We start from the raw sequence: 26,761 nt of genomic DNA, 5'->3' as shown, positions 1-26,761 counted from the left end.
GTTCGATCATGTGCACTGCGGCGCCATTCACATGTGGCTCTTCAAATAACGCCTTTAAGAGAAGTGTTGAAGGGCAGGACAAAGTATAGCAAAATTCACTGATCAGGATGGGGAGTGTTATAGTATGTGGGCTGGTGGGGTTTGTGTGGCAGGGCTGTTTTTTTTTGTCCCAGTCCGGCCCTGTGTGTGTGATTATTCAGTGTGTGCGTGAGATTATACAGTGAGGCTGTGTGTGAGATTATACAGTGAGGCTGTGCGTGTCATTATACATTGGGGCTGTGCGTGTCATTATACAGTGGGGCTGTGCGTGCGTGTGTGTCACTATACAGTGGGGCTGTGCGTGTGTCATTAATTATACAGTAGGGTTGTGCGTGTGTGTGTCATTATACAGTGAGGCTGTGCCTGTCATTATACAGTGGGGTTGTGTGTGTGACTGTCACTGTATACAGTAGGACTGTGTGTTATATATATATATATATATATATATATATATATATATATATATATATATACTCACTGGCCACTTTATTAGGTACACCTGTCCAACTTCTTGTTAACACTTAATTTCTAATCAGCCAATCACATGGCGGCAACTCAGTGCATTTAGGCATGTAGACATGGTCAAGACAATCTCCTGCAGTTCAAACCGAGCATCAGTATGGGGAAGAAAGGTGATTTGAGTGCCTTTGAACGTGGCATGGTTGTTGGTGCCAGAAGGGCTGGTCTGAGTATTTCAGAAACTGCTGATCTACTGGGATTTTCACGCACAACCATCTCTAGGGTTTACAGAGAATGGTCCGAAAAAGAAAAAAAATCCAGTGAGCGGCAGTTCTGTGGGCGGAAATGCCTTGTTGATGCCAGAGGTCAGAGGAGAATGGGCAGACTGGTTCGAGCTGATAGAAAGGCAACAGTGACTCAAATCGCCACCCGTTACAACCAAGGTAGGCCTAAGAGCATCTCTGAACGCACAGTGCGTCGAACTTTGAGGCAGATGGGCTACAGCAGCAGAAGACCACACCGGGTACCACTCCTTTCAGCTAAGAACAGGAAACTGAGGCTACAATTTGTACAAGCTCATCGAAATTGGACAGTAGAAGATTGGAAAAACGTTGCTTGGTCTGATGAGTCTCGATTTCTGCTGCGACATTCGGATGGTAGGGTCAGAATTTGGCGTAAACAACATGAAAGCATGGATCCATCCTGCCTTGTATGGAGCATCTTTGGGATGTGCAGCCGACAAATCTGCGGCAACTGTGTGATGCCATCATGTCAATATGGACCAAAATCTCTGAGGAATGCTTCCAGCACCTTGTTGAATCTATGCCACGAAGAATTGAGGCAGTTCTGAAGGCAAAAGGGGGTCCAACCCGTTACTAGCATGGTGTACCTAATAAAGTGGCCGGTGAGTGTATATATATATATAATATATATTCATTCGCATGCTTGCAGTCACAAGACCACCTGTTCCCGGCACCAGAGAATCCTCACAGTGTGCACGATATGGGGATTCACACACAGTGACTTTAGACATGTAGCTTAAGATCCGACAACCCCTTTAAGGATGGGCCGCGACTCATGGGCCACTGCTGTGTGGTTGCCCCCCAGGCTAAAATTTGCCAGCCAGCCCCTGCCTGTGCGGGCTCTGCTGGATATACCACTGTGCGGGCTGTGCTGGATATACCACTGTTCGGGCTGTGCTGTATATATCCCTGTGCGGGCTGTGCTGTATATACCCCTGTGCGGGCTGTGCTGTATATACCCCTTTGCGGGCTGTGCTGTATATACCCCTGTGCGGGCTGTGCTGTATATACCCCTGTGCGGGCTGTGCTGTATATACCCCTGTGCGGGCTCTGCTGTATATACCCCTGTGCGGGCTCTGCTGTATATACCCCTGTGCGGGCTGTGCTCTATATACCCCTGTGCGGGCTGTGCTCTATATACCCCTGTGCGGGCTGTGCTGTATATACCCCTGTGCGGGCTCTGCTGTATATACCCCTGTGCGGGCTGTGCTCTATATACCCCTGTGCGGGCTCTGCTGTATATATCCCTGTGCGGGCTCTGCTGTATATATCCCTGTGCGGGCTCTGCTGTATATATCCCTGTGCGGGCTGTGCTGTATATATTCCTGTGCGGGCTGTGCTGTATATATCCCTGTGCGGGCTGTGCTGTATATATCCCTGTGCGGGCTGTGCTGTATATATCCCTGTGCGGGCTGTGCTGTATATATCCCTGTGCGGGCTGTGCGGGCTGTGCTGTATATATCCCTGTGCGGGCTGTGCTGTATATATCCCTGTGCGGGCTGTGCGGGCTGTGCTGTATATATCCCTGTGCGGGCTGTGCTGTATATATCCCTGTGCGGGCTGTGCTGTATATACCCCTGTGCGGGCTGTGCTCTATATACCCCTGTGCGGGCTGTGCTCTATATACCCCTGTGCGGGCTCTGCTGTATATACCCCTGTGCGGGCTGTGCTGTATATACCCCTGTGCGGGCTGTGCTGTATATACCCCTGTGCGGGCTGTGCTGTATATACCCCTGTGCGGGCTCTGCTGTATATATCCCTGTGCGGGCTCTGCTGTATATATCCCTGTGCTGGATATACCACTGTGCGGGCTCTGCTGTATATACCACTGTGCGGGCTGTGCTGTATATACCACTGTGCGGGCTGTGCTCTATGTACCACTGTGCGGGCTGTGCTGGATATACCACTGTGCGGGCTGTGCTGTATATAACCCCTGTGCGGGCTGTGCTGTATATACCCCTGTGCGGGCTGTGCTGTATATACCCCTGTGCGGGCTGTGCTGGATATACCACTGTGCGGGCTGTGCTGGATATACCCCTGTGCGGGCTGTGCTGGATATACCCCTGTGCGGGCTGTGCTGTATATACCCCTGTGCGGGCTGTGCTGGATATACCACTGTGCGGGCTGTGCTGGATATACCACTGTGCGGGCTGTGCTGGATATACCACTGTGCGGGCTGTGCTGGATATACCACTGTGCGGGCTCTGCTGGATATACCACTGTGCGGGCTGTGCTGGATATACCACTGTGCGGGCTCTGCTGGATATACCACTGTGCGGGCTCTGCTGGATATACCACTGTGCGGGCTGTGCTGTATATATCCCTGTGTGGGCTGTGCTGGATATACCACTGTGCGGGCTGTGCTGGCACCCAACACCATGTTGCAGTGCAGGAGATTCCTGCGACAGTCCAAGGCGTATCTAGGGGAAGGTGGGGGGGGGGCGGGGTTGAGGTGGGGGCCCCATTTGGAAGTTCGCACCGGGGCCCATAACTTTGTAGTTACGCCACTGTATATATGTATGTATGTATGTATATATATATATATATTCCTATTTTTACACTTTTCTGATTGAAAAACAAGCTTCATGATTGACCACCGAATTGTCAGAAGCAGGAGGAAAATGCCTCAGTCAATGCTTCAATGTAAACTCAGTGCGAGTTTCCTTTGCGTTTTCCCTGTGCAATCAATAGGAGGGGACTTGTGACCCGGAGAAGACTCTGCTAGTGCTCCGGCCGTGGTGCAGCCTGTTCCCAGTGTGCGCCGGGGTCGCTGCTGCTCCTGGGGCGGGAGATCTCGCACTCTCACCCTTGGACTCTGAGCGCTGATCTCCCGTCGCCCCTCACCATGTTCTCGATCTCTGCCCCAGTCTACCGGCTCCACAGGACCTTGCTCTCGGTCCCCCGGTGCAGCCGCGCCATGTCCGCCGTGTCGCTGCTCGTGTCCCCGGGCCGCTGCCTCTATGACCGGCCTCTGCAGCTCCGGGTCCGCGGGCTGAGCCCCGGGCAGGACGTGACTCTCCGCACCGCTCTGAGCGATGACGGCGGGGAGCTGTTCACCTCCGCGGCTCACTACCGAGCGGACAGCGGCGGGGAGCTGGATGTGAGCCGGAGCCCGGCGCTGGACGGCGGCAGCTACACCGGAGTGGAGCCGGAGGGGCCGCTGTGGTCGCTGCAGCCCCGGACTCCTTTCCGGAGGCTGGTGAAGAAGGACGTGCGGAGCCCGCTGCGGCTGCGCTTCTCCCTGCACCCGGGACACGGCGCCCCCGGGGCTCTGCTGCTGGCGGAGGCCGCTCAGGAGAGGAGCTTCCTGGGGGAAGGGGTGAGGCGGGAGCCGCTGCGGGAGGGCCGTGTGCGGGGGAGCCTCTTCCTGCCGACCGGTGAGTGACCGCTGCGGACAGGAGTAGACTCTCTCCGCCTGTTCTTCCTCTGAGGAGGGGTTTTCTTTATAGGGTATGGGCGTTCTATGAGGTGTGAAATGTGAGGGATTTCCAGCAGGATTCCGCCTCTAAGGCGATGTTCTCGGAGAGTTTTTCAAGCAGAAAGCCCTTCAGGAAACGCTTCTTCTGAAGGCCGAGTGCACATGATGCTTTTCAGACCCTGGAGCACAAAACTGTTGTATTTTTCCTGAATTTTTTTTAACCCACGCCATTGTATAATTCACAATACAGCGAGTAATTTCCCAGCAGAGGCCGCCTGACGAACGAGTGCTCAACTCCGAAAACGGAGCATGTGCGCGGGGATGTCTCTACTACCATGTGCCCGCAGCAATGTCCCTATTACCATGTGCCCGCAGCAATGTCCCTATTACCGTGTGCCCGCAGCAATGTCCCTATTACCGTGTGCCCGCAGCGATGTCCCTATTACCATGCGCACCCAGCGATGTCCCTATTACCATGTACACGCAGCGATGTCCCTATTACCGTGTGCCCGCAGCGATGTCCCTATTACCGTGTGTACACAGCGATGTCCCTATTACCGTGTGCCCGCAGCGATGTCCCTATATCCCATGTGCCCGTAGCGATGTCCCTATTACCATGTGCCCGCAGCGATGTCCCTATTACCGTGTGCCCGCAGCGATGTCCCTATTACCGTGTGCATGCAGCGATGTCCCTCTTACCATGTGTACGCAGCGATGTCCCTATTACCATGTGCCCACAGCGATGTCCCTATATCCCATGTGCCCGTAGCGATGTCCCTATTACCGTGTGCCCGAAGCGATGTCCCTATTACCGTGTGCCCGCAGCGATGTCCCTATTACCATGTGTACGCAGCGATGTCCCTATTACCATGTGCCCGCAGCGATGTCCCTATTACCATGCGCACCCAGCGATGTCCCTCTTACCATGCGCATGCAGCGATGTCCCTATTACCATGTGCCCGCAGCGATGTCCCTATTACCATGCGCACCCAGCGATGTCCCTCTTACCATGCGCATGCAGCGATGTCCCTATTACCATGTGCCCGCAGCGATGTCCCTATTACCATGCGCACCCAGCGATGTCCCTCTTACCATGCGCATGCAGCGATGTCCCTATTACCATGTGCCCGCAGCGATGTCCCTATTACCATGCGCACCCAGCGATGTCCCTCTTACCATGCGCATGCAGCGATGTCCCTATTACCATGTGCCCGCAGCGATGTCCCTATTACCATGCGCACCCAGCGATGTCCCTCTTACCATGCGCATGCAGCGATGTCCCTATTACCATGTGCCCGCAGCGATGTCCCTATTACCATGCGCACCCAGCGATGTCCCTCTTACCATGCGCACCCAGCGATGTCCCTCTTACCATGCGCACCCAGCGATGTCCCTCTTACCATGCGCATGCAGCGATGTCCCTATTACCATGTGCCCGCAGGGATGTCCCTATTACCATGTGCCCGCAGCGATGTCCCTATTACCATGCGCATGCAGCGATGTCCCTATTACCATGTGCCCGCAGCGATGTCCCTATTACCATGTGCCCGCAGCGATGTCCCTATTACCATGCGCATGCAGCGATGTCCCTCTTACCATGTGCCCGCAGCGATGTCCCTATTACCATGTGCACCCAGCGATGTCCCTCTTACCATGCGCATGCAACGATGTCCCTATTACCATGCGCATGCAGCGATGTCCCTATTACCATGCGCATGCAGCGATGTCCCTATTACCATGTGCCCGCAGCGATGTCCCTATTACCATGTGCCCGCAGCGATGTCCCTCTTACCATGCGCACCCAGCGATGTCCCTCTTACCATGCGCATGCAGCGATGTCCCTATTACCATGTGCCCGCAGGGATGTCCCTATTACCATGTGCCCGCAGCGATGTCCCTATTACCATGCGCACCCAGCGATGTCCCTCTTACCATGCGCATGCAGCGATGTCCCTTTTACCATGTGCCCGCAGGGATGTCCCTATTACCATGCGCATGCAGCGATGTCCCTCTTACCATGCGCACCCAGCGATGTCCCTCTTACCATGCGCACCCAGCGATGTCCCTATTACCATGCGCATGCAGCGATGTCCCTATTACCATGTGCCCGCAGCGATGTCCCTCTTACCATGTGCCCGCAGCGATGTCCCTCTTACCATGCGCACCCAGCGATGTCCCTCTTACCATGCGCATGCAGCGATGTCCCTCTTACCATGCGCACCCAGCGATGTCCCTATTACCATGCGCACCCAGCGATGTCCCTCTTACCATGCGCATGCAGCGATGTCCCTCTTACCATGTGCCCGCAGGGATGTCCCTATTACCATGTGCACCCAGCGATGTCCCTATTACCATGTGCATGCAGCGATGTCCCTATTACCATGCGCACGCAGCGATGTCCCTATTACCATGCGCACGCAGCGATGTCCCTATTACCATGCGCACCCAGCGATGTCCCTATTACCATGTGCACCCAGCGATGTCCCTATTACCATGTGCACCCAGCGATGTCCCTATTACCATGTGCATGCAGCGATGTCCCTATTACCATGCGCACGCAGCGATGTCCCTATTACCATGCGCACGCAGCGATGTCCCTATTACCATGCGCACCCAGCGATGTCCCTATTACCATGCGCACCCAGCGATGTCCCTATTACCATGTGCACCCAGCGATGTCCCTATTACCATGTGCACCCAGCGATGTCCCTATTACCATGTGCATGCAGCGATGTCCGTATTACCATGCGCACGCAGCGATGTCCCTCTTACCATGCGCACGCAGCGATGTCCCTCTTACCATGCGCACGCAGCGATGTCCCTCTTACCATGCGCACGCAGCGATGTCCCTCTTACCATGTGCACGCAGCGATGTCCCTCTTACCATGTGCACCCAGCGATGTCCCTCTTACCATGCGCACGCAGCGATGTCCCTCTTACCATGCGCACGCAGCGATGTCCCTCTTACCATGCGCACGCAGCGATGTCCCTCTTACCATGCGCACGCAGCGATGTCCCTCTTACCATGTGCACGCAGCGATGTCCCTCTTACCATGCGCACCCAGCGATGTCCCTCTTACCATGCGCACGCAGCGATGTCCCTCTTACCATGCGCACCCAGCGATGTCCCTATTACCATGTGCCCGCAGCGATGTCCCTCTTACCATGCGAACCCAGCGATGTCCCTATTACCATGCGCACCCAGCGATGTCCCTATTACCGCGCATTAGCAGCGATGTCTCTGTTCCATGGTTATGTCCATTGTTTTGCTGATATTTTGTGGTGCTTTTTCATGTGGGATACTTCTGATAAAGATAATGCTTACACATGCCCTTAGGGGATTTTTGCAGGAGGTTTTTTTTTCTTAAGAGGTTTTGCAACCGTTTGTTTTTTTTTATTTCCTAAAACTTTTTTACATCCTTTTTGCTACATTCACAGTGTTCTATATACTGTATACAGTGGGTACAAAAAGTATTCAGACCCCTTTAAATTTTTCAGTTTTATTGCAGCCATTTGGTAAATTCAAAAAAGTTCATTTTTTTTTCACATTATTGTACACTCTGCACCTCATCTTGACTGAAAAAACAGAAATGTAGAATTTTTTGCAAATTTATGAAAAAAGAAAAACTGAAATATCACATCGTCATAAGTATTCAGACCCTTTGCTCAGACACTCATATTTATGTCACATGCTGTCCATTTCCATGTCATCCTCCTTGAGATGGTTCTAGTCCTTCATTGGAGTCCAGCTGTGTTTAATTAAACTTTTGGGAAATGATTTGGAAAGGCACACACCTGTCTATATAAGACCTCACAGCTCACAGTGCATGTCAGACCAAAAGAGAATCATGAGGATCTGGCCAAGGAGCTCAGAGACAGAATTGTGGCAAGGCACAGATCTGGCCAAGGTTGCAAATGAATTTCTGCAGTACTCAAGGTTCCTAAGAGCACAGTGGCCTCCATAATCCTTAATTGGAAGAAGTTTGGGACCACCAGAAGTCTTCCTAGAACTGGCTGTTCAGCCAAACTGAGGAATCGTGGGAGAAGAGCCTTGGTGAGAGAGGTAAAGAAGAGCCCCAAGATCACTGTGGCTGAGCTCCAGAGATGCAGTAGGGAGGTGGGAGAAAGTTCCACAAAGTCAACTATCACTGCAGCCCTCCACCAGTCGGGCAGAGTTGTCCGACAGCAGCCTCTCCTCAGTGCAAGACATGTGAAAGCCCGCATAGATTTTGCTGAAAAACACAAAGGACTCCCAGACTATGAGAAATAAGATTCTCTGGCCTGATGAGACGAAGATAGACCTTTTTGGTGATAATTCTAAGCGGTATGTGTGGAGAAAACCAGGCACTGCTCATCACCTGCCCAATACAATCCCAACAGTGAAACATGGTGGTGACAACATCATGCTATGGGGGTGTTTTTTAGCTGCAGGGACAGGAGGACTGGTTGTCATTGAAGGGAACATGAATGCGGCCAAGTACAGAGATATCCTGGATGAAAACCTCTTCCAGAGTGCTCTGGACCTCAGACAAGGCCAAAGATTCACCTTCCAACAAGACAATGACCCTAAGCACACAGCTAAAATGACAAAGGAGTGGCTTCAGAACAACTCTGTGACCATTCGTGACTGGCCCAGCCAGAGCCCTGACCTAAACCCAATTGAGCATCTCTGGAGAGACGTGAAAATGGCTGTCCACCAACGTTCACCATCCAACCTGACAGAACTGGAGAGGATCTGCAAGGAAGAATGGCAGAGGATCCCCAAATCCAGGTGTGAAAAACTTGTTGCATCATTCCCAAGAAGACTCATGGCTGTACTAGCTCAAAAGGTGCTTCTACTCAATACTGAGCCAAGGGTCTGAATACTTATGGCCATGTGATATTTCAGTTTTTCTTTTTTAATAAATTTTCAAAACTTTCCACATTTGTTTTTTTCCAGTCAAGATGGGATGCAGAGTGTAATAAGGAAAATGAACTTTTTTGAATTTACCAAATGGCCGCGATGAAACAGATTGAAAAATTTAAAGGGGTCTGAACAATTTTCGTACCCACTGATATGTATATCTATCTATAAATCTATCTGTCTATCTATCTGTGTGTGTATATATATATATATATATATATATATATATATATATATATATATATATATATATATATATATATATATATAAAGAATTTTCTGAATTTTGTTATATATAATTTCAGGAGATTTTGGAGCAGCAATTCTCCATATGCTCCTCAAAAACTTGGAGTGTCCGTTCAGTGTTGTCTTTTCAATAATTCAGCAGAAAGACTCAGGAAAAACAGCACTCAAAAAACTGAACGTGAGCAGCAAAATGGAATAACAATTAATGGGAAGAGTCTTTCAGGACGTCTTGAAGCTTTTTTTTTTTTTTTTTTTTTTAAGAGGGAACATCTTTTGGCTATGTGCAAAGTTTTTTTGGAGGAGAAATTGAGAGGAAACTCTACAAATCCTCCTCAAAAACTTAGAGCTTCTGCCCAGTTTCCACTCCAAAAACTCAGCATAAAGACTCATGTACACATAACTAATATCAAAAAATGACCGATTGTTTAAATCAGGTTGTTTTGTTTAATGTATTTTTTTCACATTTTTGGCAATTTTTTTGCACATCAAAATCTATATGAAAACTGAAAAATAGAAATCTTGCAATTTTCCCACTGGTCACTAGGGCTTTTTGACTCCTATTGTTTCAGCAAAAGCAAATGTACATAGCGGCCAAAATCTTGTGACAACCTTTTTTTTATTGAGGCTTCCAATATGAGCGTGTGCTCAAATGTCATTGAGCAGAGAAGGGGAGCTGTGACATTACCTATTCTGATTGGTAGATCCTGTGTTAGCTGTGTACAGAGGTGTCACCTGTCATTGTGATCCTGCCTCTCTGCATATGGAGCCTGCTGAAAACTGTTTAAATATATGAGTTATCGTTTATGTCATCATTCTGACTTATTTCATCTCTTCTAGGACGCGGCCTGTTCCCTGCCCTCATTGATCTCTATGGCACAGGCGGCGGTCTCATGGAGCACAGAGCCAGTCTCCTGTCCAGCCATGGCTTCTGCACTATGGCGCTGGCCTATTTTGATTATGAGGACCTTCCAAAAAACCTCGGGGGGCTTCATTTGGATTACTTTAGAAATGCATTGGAATTTCTTAGGTGCCACCCAAAGGTATTTTTTTTTAATTTTGTCATGACATTAATTTTCTCAAGTACTGCTACTTTTCTTTTATAAACATCTTTTTCCAAATATCCAGCATCTGTGCTTTCAAAAAATGTATTTAAGCACTAGAGACCTCATCACATAGTTTGAAAAGGTGTTTTAATAAAAAAAAGCCAATCCCCAAATACAGGTGCTTCTCACAAAATTAGATTATCATCAAAAAGTTAATTTATTTCAGTTCTTCAATACAAAACGTGAAACTCGTACAGTGGGGCAAAAAAGTATTTAGTCAGTCAGCAATAGTGCAAGTTCCACCACTTAAAAAGATGAGAGGCGTCTGTAATTTACATCATAGGTAGACCTCAACTATGGGAGACAAACTGAGAAAAAAAAATCCAGAAAATCACATTGTCTGTTTTTTTATCATTTTATTTGCATATTATGGTGGAAAATAAGTATTTGGTCAGAAACAAACAATCAAGATTTCTGGCTCTCACAGACCTGTAACTTCTTCTTTAAGAGTCTCCTCCTTCCTCCACTCATTACCTGTAGTAATGGCACCTGTTTAAACTTATCAGTATAAAAAGACACCTGTGCACACCCTCAAACAGTCTGACTCCAAACTCCACTATGGTGAAGACCAAAGAGCTGTCAAAGGACACCAGAAACAATATTGTAGCCCTGCACCAGGCTGGGAAGACTGAATCTGCAATAGCCAACCAGCTTGGAGTGAAGAAATCAACAGTGGGAGCAATAATTAGAAAATGGAAGACATTCAAGACCACTGATAATCTCCCTCGATCTGGGGCTCCACGCAAAATCCCACCCCGTGGGGTCAGAATGATCAAAAGAACGGTGAGCAAAAATCCCAGAACCACGCGGGGGGACCTAGTGAATGAACTGCAGAGAGCTGGGACCAATGTAACAAGGCCTACCATAAGTAACACACTACGCCACCATGGACTCAGATCCTGCAGTGCCAGACGTGTCCCACTGCTTAAGCCAGTACATGTCCGGGCCCGTCTGAAGTTTGCTAGAGAGCATTTGGATGATCCAGAGGAGTTTTTGGAGAATGTCCTATGGTCTGATGAAACCAAACTGGAACTGTTTGGTAGAAACACAACTTGTGTTTGGAGGAAAAAGAATACTGAGTTGCATCCATCAAACACTGTTGTGAAATTGGATTCTGGGCTCCCCCGGTGGCCACTTGTGGAATTGTACTTGTGTGCATCATCCCCTCTGTTCACCTGCTCCTATCAGGATGTGGGAGTCGCTATATAACCTTGCTCCTCTGTCAGTTTCATGCCGGTCAACAATGTAATCAGAAGCCTTCTGTGCATGTTCCTGCTACTAGACAACTCCTAGCTAAGTTGGACTTTTGTCCTTGTGTGTTTTTGCATTTTGTTCCTGTTCACAGCTGCTGTTTCGTTACTGTGTCTGGAAAGCTCTTGTGAGCGGAAATTGCCACTCTGGTGTTATGAGTTAATGCTAGAGTCTTAAAGTAATTTCTGGATGGTGTTTTGATAGGGTTTTCTGCTGACCATGAAAGTGCCCTTTCTGTCTTCATGCTATCTAGTAAGCGGACCTCGATTTTGCTAAACCTATTTTCATACTACGTTTGTCATTTCATCTAAAATCACCGCCAATATATGTGGGGGCCTCTGTCTGCCTTTTGGGAAAATTTCTCTAGAGGTGAGCCAGGACTGTCTTTTCCTCTGCTAGGATTAGGTAGTTCTCCGGCTGGCGCTGGGCATCTAGGGATAAAAAACGTAGGCATGCTACCCGGCCACTTCTAGTTGTGCGGCAGGTTTAGTTCATGGTCAGTATAGTTTCCATCTTCCAAGAGCTAGTTCTCATATATGCTGGGCTATGTTCTCTCGCCATTGAGAATCATGACAGTTTGACCGGCCCAAAAAAGGGTTAAATTACTGGCTGAGAAAGGAGAGAAAAAAGAAGTCTGCTACAATTTTTTTTTTTTTTTTCCCTCTAGTTCTGAGTGTGCTCTTAATTGAATCACTTGCTAGTTTGCCTATGCTGCAGCCTTCCTCTCTTTCTCTCCTTCTAATCCTTGAATGGCTCTGTGTTCACCTGTTTCAAATGGATCTTCAGAGTGTAGCTACAGGTTTGAATAATCTCGCCACAAAGGTACAAAATTTGCAAGATTTTGTTGTTCATGCACCTATGTCTGAGCCTAGAATTCCTTTGCCTGAATTCTTCTCGGGGAATAGATCTCACTTTCAAAATTTTAAAAATAATTGCAAATTGTTTTTGTCCCTGAAGTCTCGCTCTGCCGGAGACCCTGCACAGCAGGTCAGGATTGTAATTTCCTTGCTCCGGGGCGACCCTCAGGACTGGGCTTTTGCATTGGCACCAGGGGATCCTGCGTTGCTCAATGTGGATGCGTTTTTTTCTGGCCTTGGGGTTGCTTTATGAGGAACCTCATTTAGAGCTTCAGGCGGAAAAGGCCTTGATGTCCTTGTCTCAGGGGCAAGATGAAGCTGAAATATACTGCCAAAAATTCCGCAAATGGTCTGTGCTTACTCAGTGGAATGAGTGCGCCCTGGCGGCGATTTTCAGAGAAGGTCTCTCTGATGCCATTAAGGATGTTATGGTGGGGTTCCCTGTGCCTGCGAGTCTGAATGAGTCCATGACGATGGCTATTCAGATCGATAGGCGTCTGCGGGAGCGCAAACCTGTGCACCATTTGGCGGTGTCTACTGAGAAAACGCCAGAAAATATGCAATGTGATAGAATTCTGTCCAGAAGCGAGCGGCAGAATTTTAGACGAAAAAATGGGTTGTGCTTCTATTGTGGTGATTCAACTCATGTTATATCAGCATGCTTTAAGCGTACTAAGAAGCCTGACAAGTCTGTTTCAATTAGCACTTTACAGTCTAAGTTTATTCTATCTGTGACCCTGATTTGTTCTTTGTCATCTATTACCGCGGACGCCTATGTCGACTCTGGCGCTGCTTTGAGTCTTATGGATTGGTCCTTTGCCAAACGCTGTGGGTATGATTTGGAGCCATTGGAGGCTCCGATACCTCTGAAAGGGATTGACTCCACCCCATTGGCTAGTAATAAACCACAATACTGGACACAAGTGACTATGCGTGTTAATCCGGATCACCAGGAGGTTATTCGCTTTCTGGTGCTGTATAATCTACATGATGTTTTGGTGCTGGGATTGCCATGGCTGCAATCTCATAACCCAGTCCTCGACTGGAGAGCTATGTCTGTGTTAAGCTGGGGATGTAAAGGAACTCATGGGGACGTACCTTTGGTTTCCATTTCATCATCTATTCCCTCTGAGATTCCTGAATTCTTGTCTGACTTTCGTGACGTTTTTGAAGAACCCAAGGTTGGTTCGCTACCTCCGCACCGGGAGTGCGATTGTGCCATAGACTTGATCCCGGGTAGTAAATACCCTAAGGGTCGTTTATTTAATCTGTCTGTGCCTGAACACGCGGCTATGCGAGAATATATAAAGGAGTCCTTGGAAAAGGGACATATTCGTCCTTCGTCATCTCCCTTAGGAGCCGGTTTTTTCTTTGTGTCTAAGAAAGACGGCTCTTTGAGGCCGTGTATTGATTATCGACTTTTGAATAAAATCACGGTTAAATATCAATATCCGTTACCACTGCTTACTGATTTGTTTGCTCGTATAAAGGGGGCCAAGTGGTTCTCTAAGATTGATCTCCGTGGGGCGTATAATTTGGTGCGAATCAAGCAGGGGGATGAGTGGAAAACCGCATTTAATACGCCCGAGGGCCATTTTGAGTATTTGGTGATGCCTTTTGGTCTTTCAAATGCCCCTTCAGTCTTCCAGTCCTTTATGCATGACATTTTCCGCGATTATTTGGATAAATTTATGATTGTGTATCTGGATGATATTCTGATTTTTTCGGATGACTGGGACTCTCATGTCCAGCAGGTCAGGAGGGTTTTTCAGGTTTTGCGGTCTAATTCCTTGTGTGTGAAGGGTTCTAAGTGTGTTTTTGGGGTTCAAAAGATTTCCTTCTTGGGATACATTTTTTCCCCCTCTTCCATCGAGATGGATCCTGTCAAGGTTCAGGCTATTGGTGATTGGACGCAACCCTCTTCTCTTAAGAGTCTTCAGAAATTTTTGGGCTTTGCTAACTTTTATCGTCGATTTATTGCTGGTTTTTCTGATGTTGTAAAACCATTGACTGATTTGACTAAGAAGGGTGCTGATGTTGCTGATTGGTCCCCTGATGCTGTGGAGGCCTTTCGGGAGCTCAAGCGCCGCTTTTCTTCCGCCCCAGTGTTGCGTCAGCCTGATGTTGCTCTTCCTTTTCAGGTTGAGGTCGACGCTTCTGAAATCGGAGCTGGGGCGGTGTTGTCGCAGAGAAGTTCCGACTGCTCCGTGATGAGACCTTGTGCCTTTTTTTCCCGTAAATTTTCGCCCGCCGAGCGGAATTATGATATTGGGAATCGGGAGCTTTTGGCCATGAAGTGGGCTTTTGAGGAGTGGCGTCACTGGCTTGAGGGGGCCAGACATCAGGTGGTGGTATTGACTGACCACAAAAATTTAATTTACCTTGAGTCTGCCAGGCGCCTGAATCCTAGACAGGCGCGCTGGTCGTTGTTTTTCTCTCGGTTTAATTTTGTGGTGTCTTACCTACCGGGTTCTAAGAATGTTAAGGCGGATGCCCTTTCTAGGAGTTTTGAGCCTGACTCCCCTGGTAATTCTGAGCCCACAGGTATCCTTAAAGATGGAGTGATATTGTCTGCCGTTTCTCCAGACCTGCGGCGGGCCTTGCAGGAGTTTCAGGCGGATAGACCTGATCGTTGCCCACCTGGTAGACTGTTTGTTCCTGATGATTGGACCAGTAGAGTCATCTCTGAGGTTCATTCTTCTGCGTTGGCAGGTCATCCTGGAATCTTTGGTACCAGGGATTTGGTGGCAAGGTCCTTCTGGTGGCCTTCCCTGTCACGAGATGTGCGAGGCTTTGTGCAGTCTTGTGACGTTTGTGCTCGGGCCAAGCCTTGTTGTTCTCGGGCTAGTGGATTGTTGTTACCCTTGCCTATCCCGAAGAGGCCTTGGACGCACATCTCGATGGATTTTATTTCGGATCTGCCTGTTTCTCAGAAGATGTCTGTCATCTGGGTGGTGTGTGACCGTTTCTCTAAGATGGTCCATCTGGTTCCCTTGCCTAAGTTGCCTTCTTCTTCCGAGTTGGTTCCTCTGTTTTTTCAAAATGTTGTTCGTTTGCATGGTATTCCGGAGAATATCGTTTCTGACAGAGGGACCCAATTCGTGTCTAGATTTTGGCGGGCATTCTGTGCTAGGATGGGCATAGATTTGTCTTTTTCGTCTGCTTTCCATCCTCAGACTAATGGCCAGACCGAGCGGACTAATCAGACCTTGGAGACATATTTGAGGTGTTTTGTGTCTGCGGATCAGGATGATTGGGTTGCTTTTTTGCCTTTGGCGGAGTTCGCCCTCAATAATCGGGCCAGCTCTGCCACCTTGGTGTCCCCGTTTTTCTGTAATTCGGGGTTTCATCCTCGATTTTCCTCCGGTCAAGTGGAATCTTCGGATTGTCCTGGAGTGGATGCTGTGGTGGAGAGGTTGCATCAGATTTGGGGGCAGGTGGTGGACAATTTGAAGTTGTCCCAGGAGAAGACTCAGCTTTTTGCCAACCGCCGTCGTCGTGTTGGTCCTCGGCTTTGTGTTGGGGACTTGGTGTGGTTGTCTTCTCGTTTTGTCCCTATGAGGGTTTCTTCTCCTAAGTTTAAGCCTCGGTTCATCGGCCCGTACAAGATATTGGAGATTCTTAACCCTGTGTCCTTCCGTTTGGACCTCCCTGCATCCTTTTCGATTCATAATGTTTTTCATCGGTCATTGTTGCGCAGGTATGAGGTACCGGCTGTGCCTTCCGTTGAGCCTCCTGCTCCGGTGTTGGTTGAGGGTGAGTTGGAGTACGTTGTGGAAAAGATCTTAGACTCTCGTGTTTCCAGACGGAAACTCCAGTATCTGGTCAAATGGAAGGGATACGGTCAGGAGGATAATTCTTGGGTCACTGCCTCTGATGTTCATGCCTCCGATCTTGTCCGTGCCTTTCATAGGGCTCATCCTGATCGCCCTGGTGGTTCTGGTGAGGGTTCGGTGCCCCCTCCTTGAGGGGGGGGTACTGTTGTGAAATTGGATTCTGGGCTCCCCCGGTGGCTACTTGTGGAATTGTACTTGTGTGCATCATCCCCTCTGTTCACCTGCTCCTATCAGGATGTGGGAGTCGCTATATAACCTTGCTCCTCTGTCAGTTTCATGCCGGTCAACAATGTAATCAGAAGCCTTCTGTGCATGTTCCTGCTACTAGACAACTCCTAGCTAAGTTGGACTTTTGTCCTTGTGTGTTTTTGCATTTTGTTCCTGTTCACAGCTGCTGTTTCGTTACTGTGTCTGGAAAGCTCTTGTGAGCGGAAATTGCCACTCTGGTGTTATGAGTTAATGCTAGAGTCTTAAAGTAATTTCTGGATGGTGTTTTGATAGGGTTTTCTGCTGACCATGAAAGTGCCCTTTCTGTCTTCATGCTATCTAGTAAGCGGACCTCGATTTTGCTAAACCTATTTTCATACTACGTTTGTCATTTCATCTAAAATCACCGCCAATATATGTGGGGGCCTCTGTCTGCCTTTTGGGAAAATTTCTCTAGAGGTGAGCCAGGACTGTCTTTTCCTCTGCTAGGATTAGGTAGTTCTCCGGCTGGCGCTGGGCATCTAGGGATAAAAAACGTAGGCATGCTACCCGGCCACTTCTAGTTGTGCGGCAGGTTTAGTTCATGGTCAGTATAGTTTCCATCTTCCAAGAGCTAGTTCTCATATATGCTGGGCTATGTTCTCTCGCCATTGAGAATCATGACAAAACACCATACCTACTGTAAAGCATGGTGGTGGAAACATCATGCTTTGGGGCTGTTTCTCTGCAAAGGGGCCAGGACGACTGATCCGGGTACATGAAAGAATGAATGGGGCCATGTATCGTGAGATTTTGAGTGCAAACCTCCTTCCATCAGCAAGGGCAGTGAAGATGAAACGTGGCTGGGTCTTTCAACATGACAATGATCCAAAGCACACCGCCAGGGCAACGAAGGAGTGGCTTCGTAAGAAGCATTTCAAGATCCTGGAGTGGCCTAGCCAGTCTCCAGATCTCAACCCTATAGAAAACCTTTGGAGGGAGTTGAAAGTCCGTGTTGCCAAGCGAAAAGCCAAAAACATCACTGCTCTAGAGGAGATCTGCATGGAGGAATGGGCCAACATACCAACAACAGTGTGTGGCAACCTTGTGAAGACTTACAGAAAACGTTTGACCTCTGTCATTGCCAACAAAGGATATATTACAAAGTATTGAGATGAAATTTTGTTTCTGACCAAATACTTATTTTCCACCATAATATGCAAATAAAATGATAAAAAAACAGACAATGTGATTTTCTGGATTTTTTTTTCTCAGTTTGTCTCCCATAGTTGAGGTCTACCTATGATGTAAATTACAGACGCCTCTCATCTTTTTAAGTGGTGGAACTTGCACTATTGCTGACTGACTAAATACTTTTTTGCCCCACTGTATATGATATAGCGTCATTACAAACAGAGTGATCTATTTAAAGTGTTTATTTCTGTTAATGTTGATGATTATGGCTTACAGCCAATGAAAACCCTAAAATCATTATCTCAGTAAATTAGAATAATTAACAAAACACACCTGTAAAGACTAAGAGATAAAAAAGGTCTCTTAGTCTATTTTAGTAGGCTCCACAATCATGGGGAAGACTGCTGACTTGACAGATGTCCAGAAGGCAGTCATTGACACACTCCACAAGGAGGATAAGCCACAAAAGGTCATTTCGAAAGAAGCTGGCTGTTCAGAGTGCTGTATCCATGCATATCAATGGAAAGTTGAGTGAAAGGAAAAAGTGTGGTAGAAAAAGTTGCTCAAGCAACCAGAATAACCAAAGCCATGAAAGGATTGTTAAGAAAAGGCCATTCAAAAAATTTGGGGGAGATTCACAAGGAGTGGACTGCTGCTAGAGTCATTGCTTCAAGAGCCACCACACACAGACGTATCCAGGACATGGGCTACAAGTGTCTCATTCCTTGTGTCAAGCCAATCATGACCGATAGACAACGCCAGAAGCGTCTTACCTGGGCCAAGAAGAAAAAGAACTGGACTGTTGCTCAGTGGTCCAAGGTGTTGTTTTCAGATGAAAGTCAATTTTTGCATTTCATTTGGAAATCAAGGTCCCAGAGTCTGGAGGAAGAGTGGAGAGGCCACAATCCAAGGTGCTTGAGTTCTAGTGTGAAGTTTCCACAATCAGTGATGGTTTGGGGAGCCATGTCATCTGCTGGTGTAGGTCCACTGTTTTATCAAGACCAACGTCAGCGCAGCCGTCTACCAGGAAATTTTAGAGCACTTCATGCTTCCCTTTGCCGACAAGCTTTTTGGAGATAGAAATTTTATTCTCCAGCAAGACTTGGCACCTGTCCACACTACCAAAAGTACCAATACCTGTCTTAAAAACCACTGTATCACTCTGCTTGATTGGCCAGCAAACTCTCCTGACCTTAACCCCATAGAGAATGTATGGGGTATTGCCAAGCGGAAGATGAGAGACACCAGACGCAACAATACAGACGAGCTGAAGGCTGCTATCAAAGCAACCTGAGCTTCCATAACACCTCAGCAGTGCCACAGGCTGATCGCCTCCATACCATGATGCAGTAATTGATGCAAAAGGAGCCCCAACCAAGTATTGAGTGTATTTACTGAACATACATTTCAGTAGGCCAACATTTCGGATTTTAAAATCATTTTTCTAGCTGGTGTTATAAAGTATTCTAATTTACTGATATAATGACTTTTGGGTTTTCTTTGGCTGTACACCATAATTATCAACATTAACAGAAATAAACACTTAAAATAGATCACACTATTTGTAATAATTCTATATAATATACGATTTTAACTTTTTTTATTGAAGAACTGAAATAAATTAACTTTTTGATTATATTCTAATTTACTGAGAAGCACTTGTATATGAAAAAGAATTGTCAGCATTCCAGTTGTTGTGAAACTACGATTCTCTGCATTCTTTGGGCTCATTTAGACGTCCGATTTTTCCATGTAAGATCTTCTGATATTCTGATCTTGCCGGTAACTCGCAAGTCTTAGTGGCGTCCTACTCACTATGTTCACCAACCTGCTCCTCCCAGTGTCAGACCATCGCGCTGAACTGCCTCTTGAAGCACTGCTGCATCCTCATTTGGCAAGACAGCCTTCACCTGGCTATAGGGAGCCACTGCCAGACTCAGCAGGAATTTAACTCGCCCTGTCCTATAGAGTTTTGTTTCCTGGCCTATCCCTTGTCAGCAGGGAAAATATTATGCAGCTTCTCCCTCCATACCTTGTCTCTAGTTACCAGTCAGTCTAGGTGCATTCTTGTTTTGTTTTTCCTGTTACTGACCCGGCTTGTTTACTTGTTTTGTCTGATCTCTCCTCTCCTTATCCCGGCTTTTTATGATGAAACTGTGCTGTGCCCTGACCTGGGACTGTCTGACCTCATCTCTGTCCTCACCCTCTGTGCCTTGTATTTCTGCTTTGACCTTTAGGTTAGCTGCTGCAGGTCCAGGCACTGCTTTGGAGTGGCACCTGGTGACCATCAGGGGATCTAGTGAAGGTCAGGTAGTCACTTAGTTACGTCTCTCCAGGATAACCCCGGCCAGTGGTGCAGTGGGTCCATCACAGTTTGATTAGAGTGTGGTCCAAGTGTGTGGAGAAATTAAAAAAAAAAATGACACCTCCATTCTGTAAGTCCTTGAAAATGGACTGCACTCAAATGTTATCTGAGTGCATGCTGATTTTTTTCACTGACTAATTAACTTGCAATGCTGATTTGTATCCGATCCTCGGATCAAAATCAGACATGTCTCCACGATCTTCTACGGACCTCTCGGTCTGAGGAAAATTTTTGACATGTGACTGTCCCCATAGACTATCTTGGGTTCCAGCGTTATCTGTGAAAACCACGGATAGCTCTCATACACAAAAATCAGACATCTGAATGAGCCAGGTTACATAGGTTGAAAAAAGGCCTAGGTCAAACAAATTCAACCTTGCCAAGGCCATTGTCCGGGTATGTTGAAAGTTGTAGTTTCACAACATCGGGGGCTTGCTGATCCTGCAGAACGGCTCTATAATGGGAATAGAAGTGCAGAGCAGAGCTTGGTCCGTACACATATTTTATAGAAGGTTTTCTGATTACACAAGACCTCTGATATTCTGCTCTTAAACTGTTGTAGGTTGACAAAGAAAGAATTGGAGTCATTGGTATCTCGAAAGGTGGGGATTTGGCTCTGAGCATGGCAACTTTCCTACCTGGGATTAAAGCAGCTGTCAGCATCTCTGGTTGTGGCGCCAACACATTTACACCTTTACCGTGTGGTAAGTTTGTCATCCCAAGCATTGGATTCAGTGCTGAGAAGATTAAGTTCACAGAGACTGGTGAGTTGGACTTTTCAGAATCCATGGATGATCCATTGGATCCAGCAAATTCAGAGTGTCTTATTCCAGTAGAACGGTCCCCGGCTGCTTTTCTCGTTTTGAGCGGATTAGATGACAAAAACTGGCCAAGTGCCGCATATGCTGATCAATTGGTCGCCCGTCTGGAAGCTCATCAGAAGGATGTGGAGTTTCAGTGCTATCCTGGCGCCGGCCACCTACTCGAGCCCCCTTATTCACCATTGTGCAGTGCTTCCCACCACAAACTGCTGGGTATGCCAGTGTTGTGGGGAGGACAAATGAAAGAACATGCCAAAGCACAGGAAGACGCCTGGAAAAAAATCCTAACTTTTTTCTCAAAGCACCTTAAAGGGACAAATTCCATGACGAGTCACCTCTAAGTCACATCCAAAATTAGTGCAGCACACGATACAATGCTGAGACTGATCAATTGCTGTGCTGTTAGCTCGCCGACCTTAAATTATGTATGTTGATGTCAGGAGTGTGTTGTTAATGAAGGCATAGTAAATGGTCAGCTGTAGAGTGAAATTACTTTTCCAGAAACCTGATTTATCAATTAAAGCGTTAATAAATTATTCGATTGGGCTACTAAAGATTGTTCATGTAACTACACAGTAAACTACAATTCATCTACACTGCTTAGGAATTCGTCAAGCATATCCATAGGCCTTCGTTCACCCAGCAGAGGCAAAAGTATATCCTTTTAGCCTCTATGGGCATTTTATATGTTGGTATACACCATGTTCCAAATTATTATGCAAATTGGATTTAAGTGTCATAAAGATTTAATTGTTTTGTTTTTCAAATGTGATAATTAGTGAGAATTAGTTTTCCAGGTGATTCTAATTAAAGGAAAACTACTTAAAAATGATGTTCCACATTATTAAGCAGGCCACAGGTTTCAAGCAATATGGGAAATAAAAAGGATCTCTCTGCTGCTGAAAACCGTTAAATAGTGCAGTGCCTTGGAAAAGGTATGAAAACATTAGATATTTCACAAAAACTTAAGAGTGATCATCATACTGTGAAGAGATTTGTGACTGAAACAGAGCACAGACAGAGTTCATGCAGATAAAGGCATAATGAGGAAGGTTTCTGCCAGACAAATTCATTGGATTAAGAGGGCAGCTGCCAAAATACCATTACAAAGCAGCAAACAGTTATTTGAAGCTGCTGGTGCCTCAAGGTGTAGAATCCTTCAAAGTCTTGCTGTGGTGCATAAACCTAATATTCGGCCACCCCTAAACAGTGTTCACAAGCAGAAATGGTTGCAGTGGGCCAGACATACATGAAGACTAATTTTCAAACAGTCTTGTTTACTGATGAGTGTCGAACATCCCTGGATGGTCCATATGGATGGAGTAGTGGATGGCCACCATGTCCCAACAAGGCTGCGACGTCAGCAAGGAGGTGGAGGAGTCATATTTTGGGCTGGAATCATGTGGAAACAGATGGTAGGGCTCTTTAAGGTTCCTGAAGGTGTGAAAATGACCTCTGCAAAGTACCGTATATACAATTTCTGACTGACAACTTTCTTCCATGGTATAAAAAGCAGAAACATGCCTTCAGGAGCAAAATCAACTTCATGCATGACAATGCACCATCTCATGCTGCAAAGAATACCTCTGAGTCATTGGCTGCTATGGGCATAAAAGGAGATAAACTCATGGTGTGGCCACCATCTTCCCCTGACCTCAACCCTATAGAGAACCTTTGGAGTATCATCAAGCAAAAGATCTATGAGGGTGGGAGGCATTTCACATCAAAACAGCAGCTCTGGGAGGCTATTCTGACTTCATGCAAAGAAATACAAACAGAAACTCTCCAAAAACTCACAAGTTCAATGGATGCAAGAATTGTGAAGGTGATATCAAAGACGGGTTCCTATGTTAACATGTAACTTGGCCTGTTAGGATGTTTTGGAGTTAAATAGCTTTTTTGTTCAGTGAATGTGACCTCCTAATGCTGCAAATTCCACAAATGATCATTTTCAGTTCTTTAAAACATATCAAATGTTTAGAAATTCTACTGTGCCTAATAATTTGGAACAGTGCATTTTGAGTTTTTATTCATTTTGGAGATTATACAGTTATCATTGGGAGGTTTCTTCAATAAAATTCGATGTATAATCTAACGGGTGATGACTTTTATTAGACTGACTGTCATTTGCACCGACCATTTAGGAAAATCCAAGAAAAATATAATTTGCATAATAATTTGGAACATGGTGTACAATTTTTTGCTGCATGAAATAGCACAGGTGTTTGTACCATAAGAAAGTCATCCAGTAAAAAATGGATACTGTGTAATGGCATCGACTTTTGATGTGCGCTATGTGTGTCAGATGAAATCTGCCGTACATGCCCTATGTACAGCTTCTTTCTAACTATTAATTTCCACATGATGTCGCAAGTTGGGCTCTGTTCACACTTTTTTTTTGTTGCACAATCTAAAACTGATAGGATGCCGCCCTGTACTTTACAATAAAAGCAACAAAAACCTGATGGACCTATTATAGGTCAGTGATATTTTAAGACCCATTAGTAATGGAGCCCGTAAAAATGGAAGACATGATGTCCGTGTAAACATTACTTAAGCTGCATTCACACATCCATTGTGCACTTTCTTTTTTTAAGTTGAATCATTTATATTGAAACAATTTTTTATCATTTAGTTTTGTTACAAACATCATTAGCAGCCTTCACATAAAGAATCACATACAAACATGATAACCTAAGGGTAACAAACATACATTATTTCAGTATAGCTAACAATCTAGCTCAACGCTGTCCAGTAATTCATATTCATTATACCTTACAATCAAAATAGTTTGATCTTAACTTCCTGTAGAAGACAGAATTCTTATCTAAAACATTTCTATTATAGGCCTAAATATATAACATCACCCAAAACACCTGATAAAAAATAATTCACATATTATAGTGAGGTATTAGGCCCAGCCTCGCCCTCCTCCCCCAGTAGGTCATCTTGCCTCTCCATCAACAATCCTCTTGATGGCATTCCAGAAGTATCCAGCCATGGACCACATATTCTAACAAATTTATTCATTATGTTTTGCTTTTTGTATATACCCTTTTCCAGTCTAATAATATTATTTATCCTATTTTTCAAATCCCTAATCAATGGAGGTAAGGCATTAATCCATTTGGATGCAAATCCATTGTGCACTTTCAATTTTTTTAAACAGACCGCACACGGCCTTTCGTTGATCCATACACACATCAGTTCTGTGGGTGATACAATGACACAAGCGAAAAACTGGGGGCGATACAATGACAAGCGAAAAACTGGGGGCGATACAATGACACAAGAGAAAAACTGGGGGCGATACAATGACATGAGAAAAACTGGGGGCGATACAATGACACAAGAGAAAAACTGGAGGTGATACAACGGCACGAGAGAAAAACTAGAGGCAGTACAATGACAGGAGAGAAAAACTGGAGGTTTTACACATGTAAAACTAGACAAAATAGTACCGTATTTTCTGGCGTATAAGACGACTTTTTAACCCCTGAAAATCTTCTTAAAAATCGGGGGTCGTCTTATACGCCGGGTATCGTCTTGTACGCCGGGTGTATATGGTGGGTGAGGTGGGGGGACAACGACGAGGGGGCGTCTCACAGGAAAGTGCGTGGAGTATCCCCCATTACCTCATCGTAGCGCTGCAGCGTGGGGTCTCTGTGCTGGGAGCAGCGGCTGCTGCTCCTCTTTGTGCCGCGTGGGTGCTGTGCTGTGGGGCGGCGGCTCCTCTTCTGCAGTGTGGGGCCTCTGTGCTGTGGGGCGGCGGCGGCGGCGTATTTTCATGCAGTCAGTCGGGGCTCCTCCGGCATCTCCTTAAAGCCCGGAGGCCCCGCTGGCAGCTCCATTGCTATGATGCGGTGGCCTCCGGGAAAATGGCCGCTGCTCAGATTCAGATCTCGTCTCCCGAGATCTCGGGACGAGATCTGAATCTGAGCATGCGCCGCCCCCAGCGGCCATTTTCCCGGAGGCCACCGCATCGCAGCAATGGAGCTGCCTCCGGGAAAATGGCCGCTGCTCAGATTCAGATCTCGTCTCCCGAGATCTCGGGACGAGATCTGAATCTGAGCATGCGCCGCCCCTAGCGGCCATTTTCCCGGAGGCCACCACATCGTACCAATGGAGCTGCCGGCGGGGCCTCCGGGCTTTAAGAAGATGCCGGAGGAGCCCCGACTGACCGCATGAAAATACGCCGCCACCGCCGCCCCACAGCACAGAGGCCCCACACTGCAGAAGAGGAGCCGCCGCCCCACAGCACCCACGCGGCACAAAGAGGAGCCGCCGCTCCCAGCAGAGACCCCACGCTTCAGCGCTACGATGAGGTAATGGGGGATAGTCCACTCACACTTTCCTGTGAGACGCCCCCTCGTCGTCATCGGGACCACTCCCACCCAAAAGGCACATTAGTCACCGGCCCTATAAGACGACATACGGCGTATAAGAAGACCCCCGATTTTTAAGAAGATTTTATATTTTAACTGGAAAAGTTGGGGGGTCGTCTTATACGCCCAGTCGTCTTATATGCCGGAAAATACGGTAATTAAAAAAAAAAGCTCCAAATTCTCTTTTTCGCCATACAGTTAGATTATTCTTTTGTAGCACCAAGAGAGGGAGCTGTGTACAAACTGTTTATATATTTTACTCCATAGTAAAACTATACAGTAAGCTTCCCATAGGGGTGATATTTTATTCCCATTATCATAGGGTTTTTTTGGTATTCGGCTATTTGTGAGCTTTTAATTTGGTGTAATAATCCAAAAAAGCTGTTTATGTCCGAAAAAAATGGAATCTTGAAACTTGTGGTTAGTTTGACACTTTGTAGCAAAGTAATGTTCTTGATACGACCTAACAGTTTCCGGGATTTTGTTTTGGCATAGATTCACACGGATTTCCCCACAAACGGACTGATTATTCTTATTAGAATTTGGTCCAAGTCTCATCATTTTTTCTTGGATGAGGAAAGAAAAAAAAACCACTTTTCTCCACCTTCTCCGTTCTTACAGTCCGTGAAAATTGGTTCACACTCGGATGTCATATGAGGTGTAGTCTCATCGTTTGTGATCAGACTCTCGTGTTTTCTTCTAACCCACTTATTCCTGAAAAAATAAAAAATGTTACTCCTTTGCTCATAATGACTGCTTTATAGATCCTCAAAATCATGATGAAAATGATATGGGCAGAGAGCTGCTGAGTCACAGGCGGGCTATAATATACACGATCATCCGCCTGTGACTGCTCCGATCAGGCATGACAGCGGAGGAATAATCTCACGCTTCCAATGATGGATTTAGCAGTGCATGGCCATGTATGTCTCCGTGCACTTGAGCTATTTGTCCTTGTCCTGTGCCAGCTACATAACCTTGGAATTTCACGTGTATCATGACCGGGTAATTGAGTTAGATGATTTTCTCTGCTTGCTGTGGTTAGTTTACTAATATTTGGCACTACATGATGGAAACAGTCCAGAGATATTTGTGAAGTGGTCAGACCGGTTCCTGCCCAAATCCTGTACCTACACAACTTGTCTCATTGTGCCAGGATGAGGTTTACCGATCTCTTTGACTATATTTGTGCAGCAGTGTAAAATCTTTTTTGTGTTTTACAGGACACGTTATTTATCGTGTGGTTGCAGTTTGCAGTTATGGAATAGAAAAGTTCAGCATGCTCATGAGACACATGTAGCATGACAAAAACGTCCAAAAAAGTAGCAACAATCAAAACCTGCTTTTTTGAGGCTAGTGTCTTACTGCGAAAAGAGCAGGTTTTGCGGGAGAATAA

General features: G+C 46.5%; 1 protein-coding gene across 1 annotated transcript; it reads left to right on the top strand.

The window, feature by feature from the left end:
• Positions 1–3,515: 3,515 nt before the first annotated feature.
• LOC143775658 (acyl-coenzyme A thioesterase 1-like) lies at positions 3,516–21,534 on the top strand. Its single transcript, XM_077264051.1, has 3 exons — positions 3,516–4,177; positions 10,205–10,407; positions 20,722–21,534. The coding sequence occupies exons 1-3, from the start codon at positions 3,646–3,648 to the stop codon at positions 21,319–21,321; spliced, it is 1,335 nt and encodes a 444-aa protein (XP_077120166.1). The 5' UTR covers positions 3,516–3,645; the 3' UTR covers positions 21,322–21,534.
• Positions 21,535–26,761: the final 5,227 nt, after the last annotated feature.

Source organism: Ranitomeya variabilis, chromosome 1 (genome assembly GCF_051348905.1).
Source record: "Ranitomeya variabilis isolate aRanVar5 chromosome 1, aRanVar5.hap1, whole genome shotgun sequence".
Lineage (NCBI taxonomy): Eukaryota > Metazoa > Chordata > Amphibia > Anura > Dendrobatidae > Ranitomeya > Ranitomeya variabilis.
This window is presented reverse-complemented; position numbering and strand designations above follow the sequence as displayed.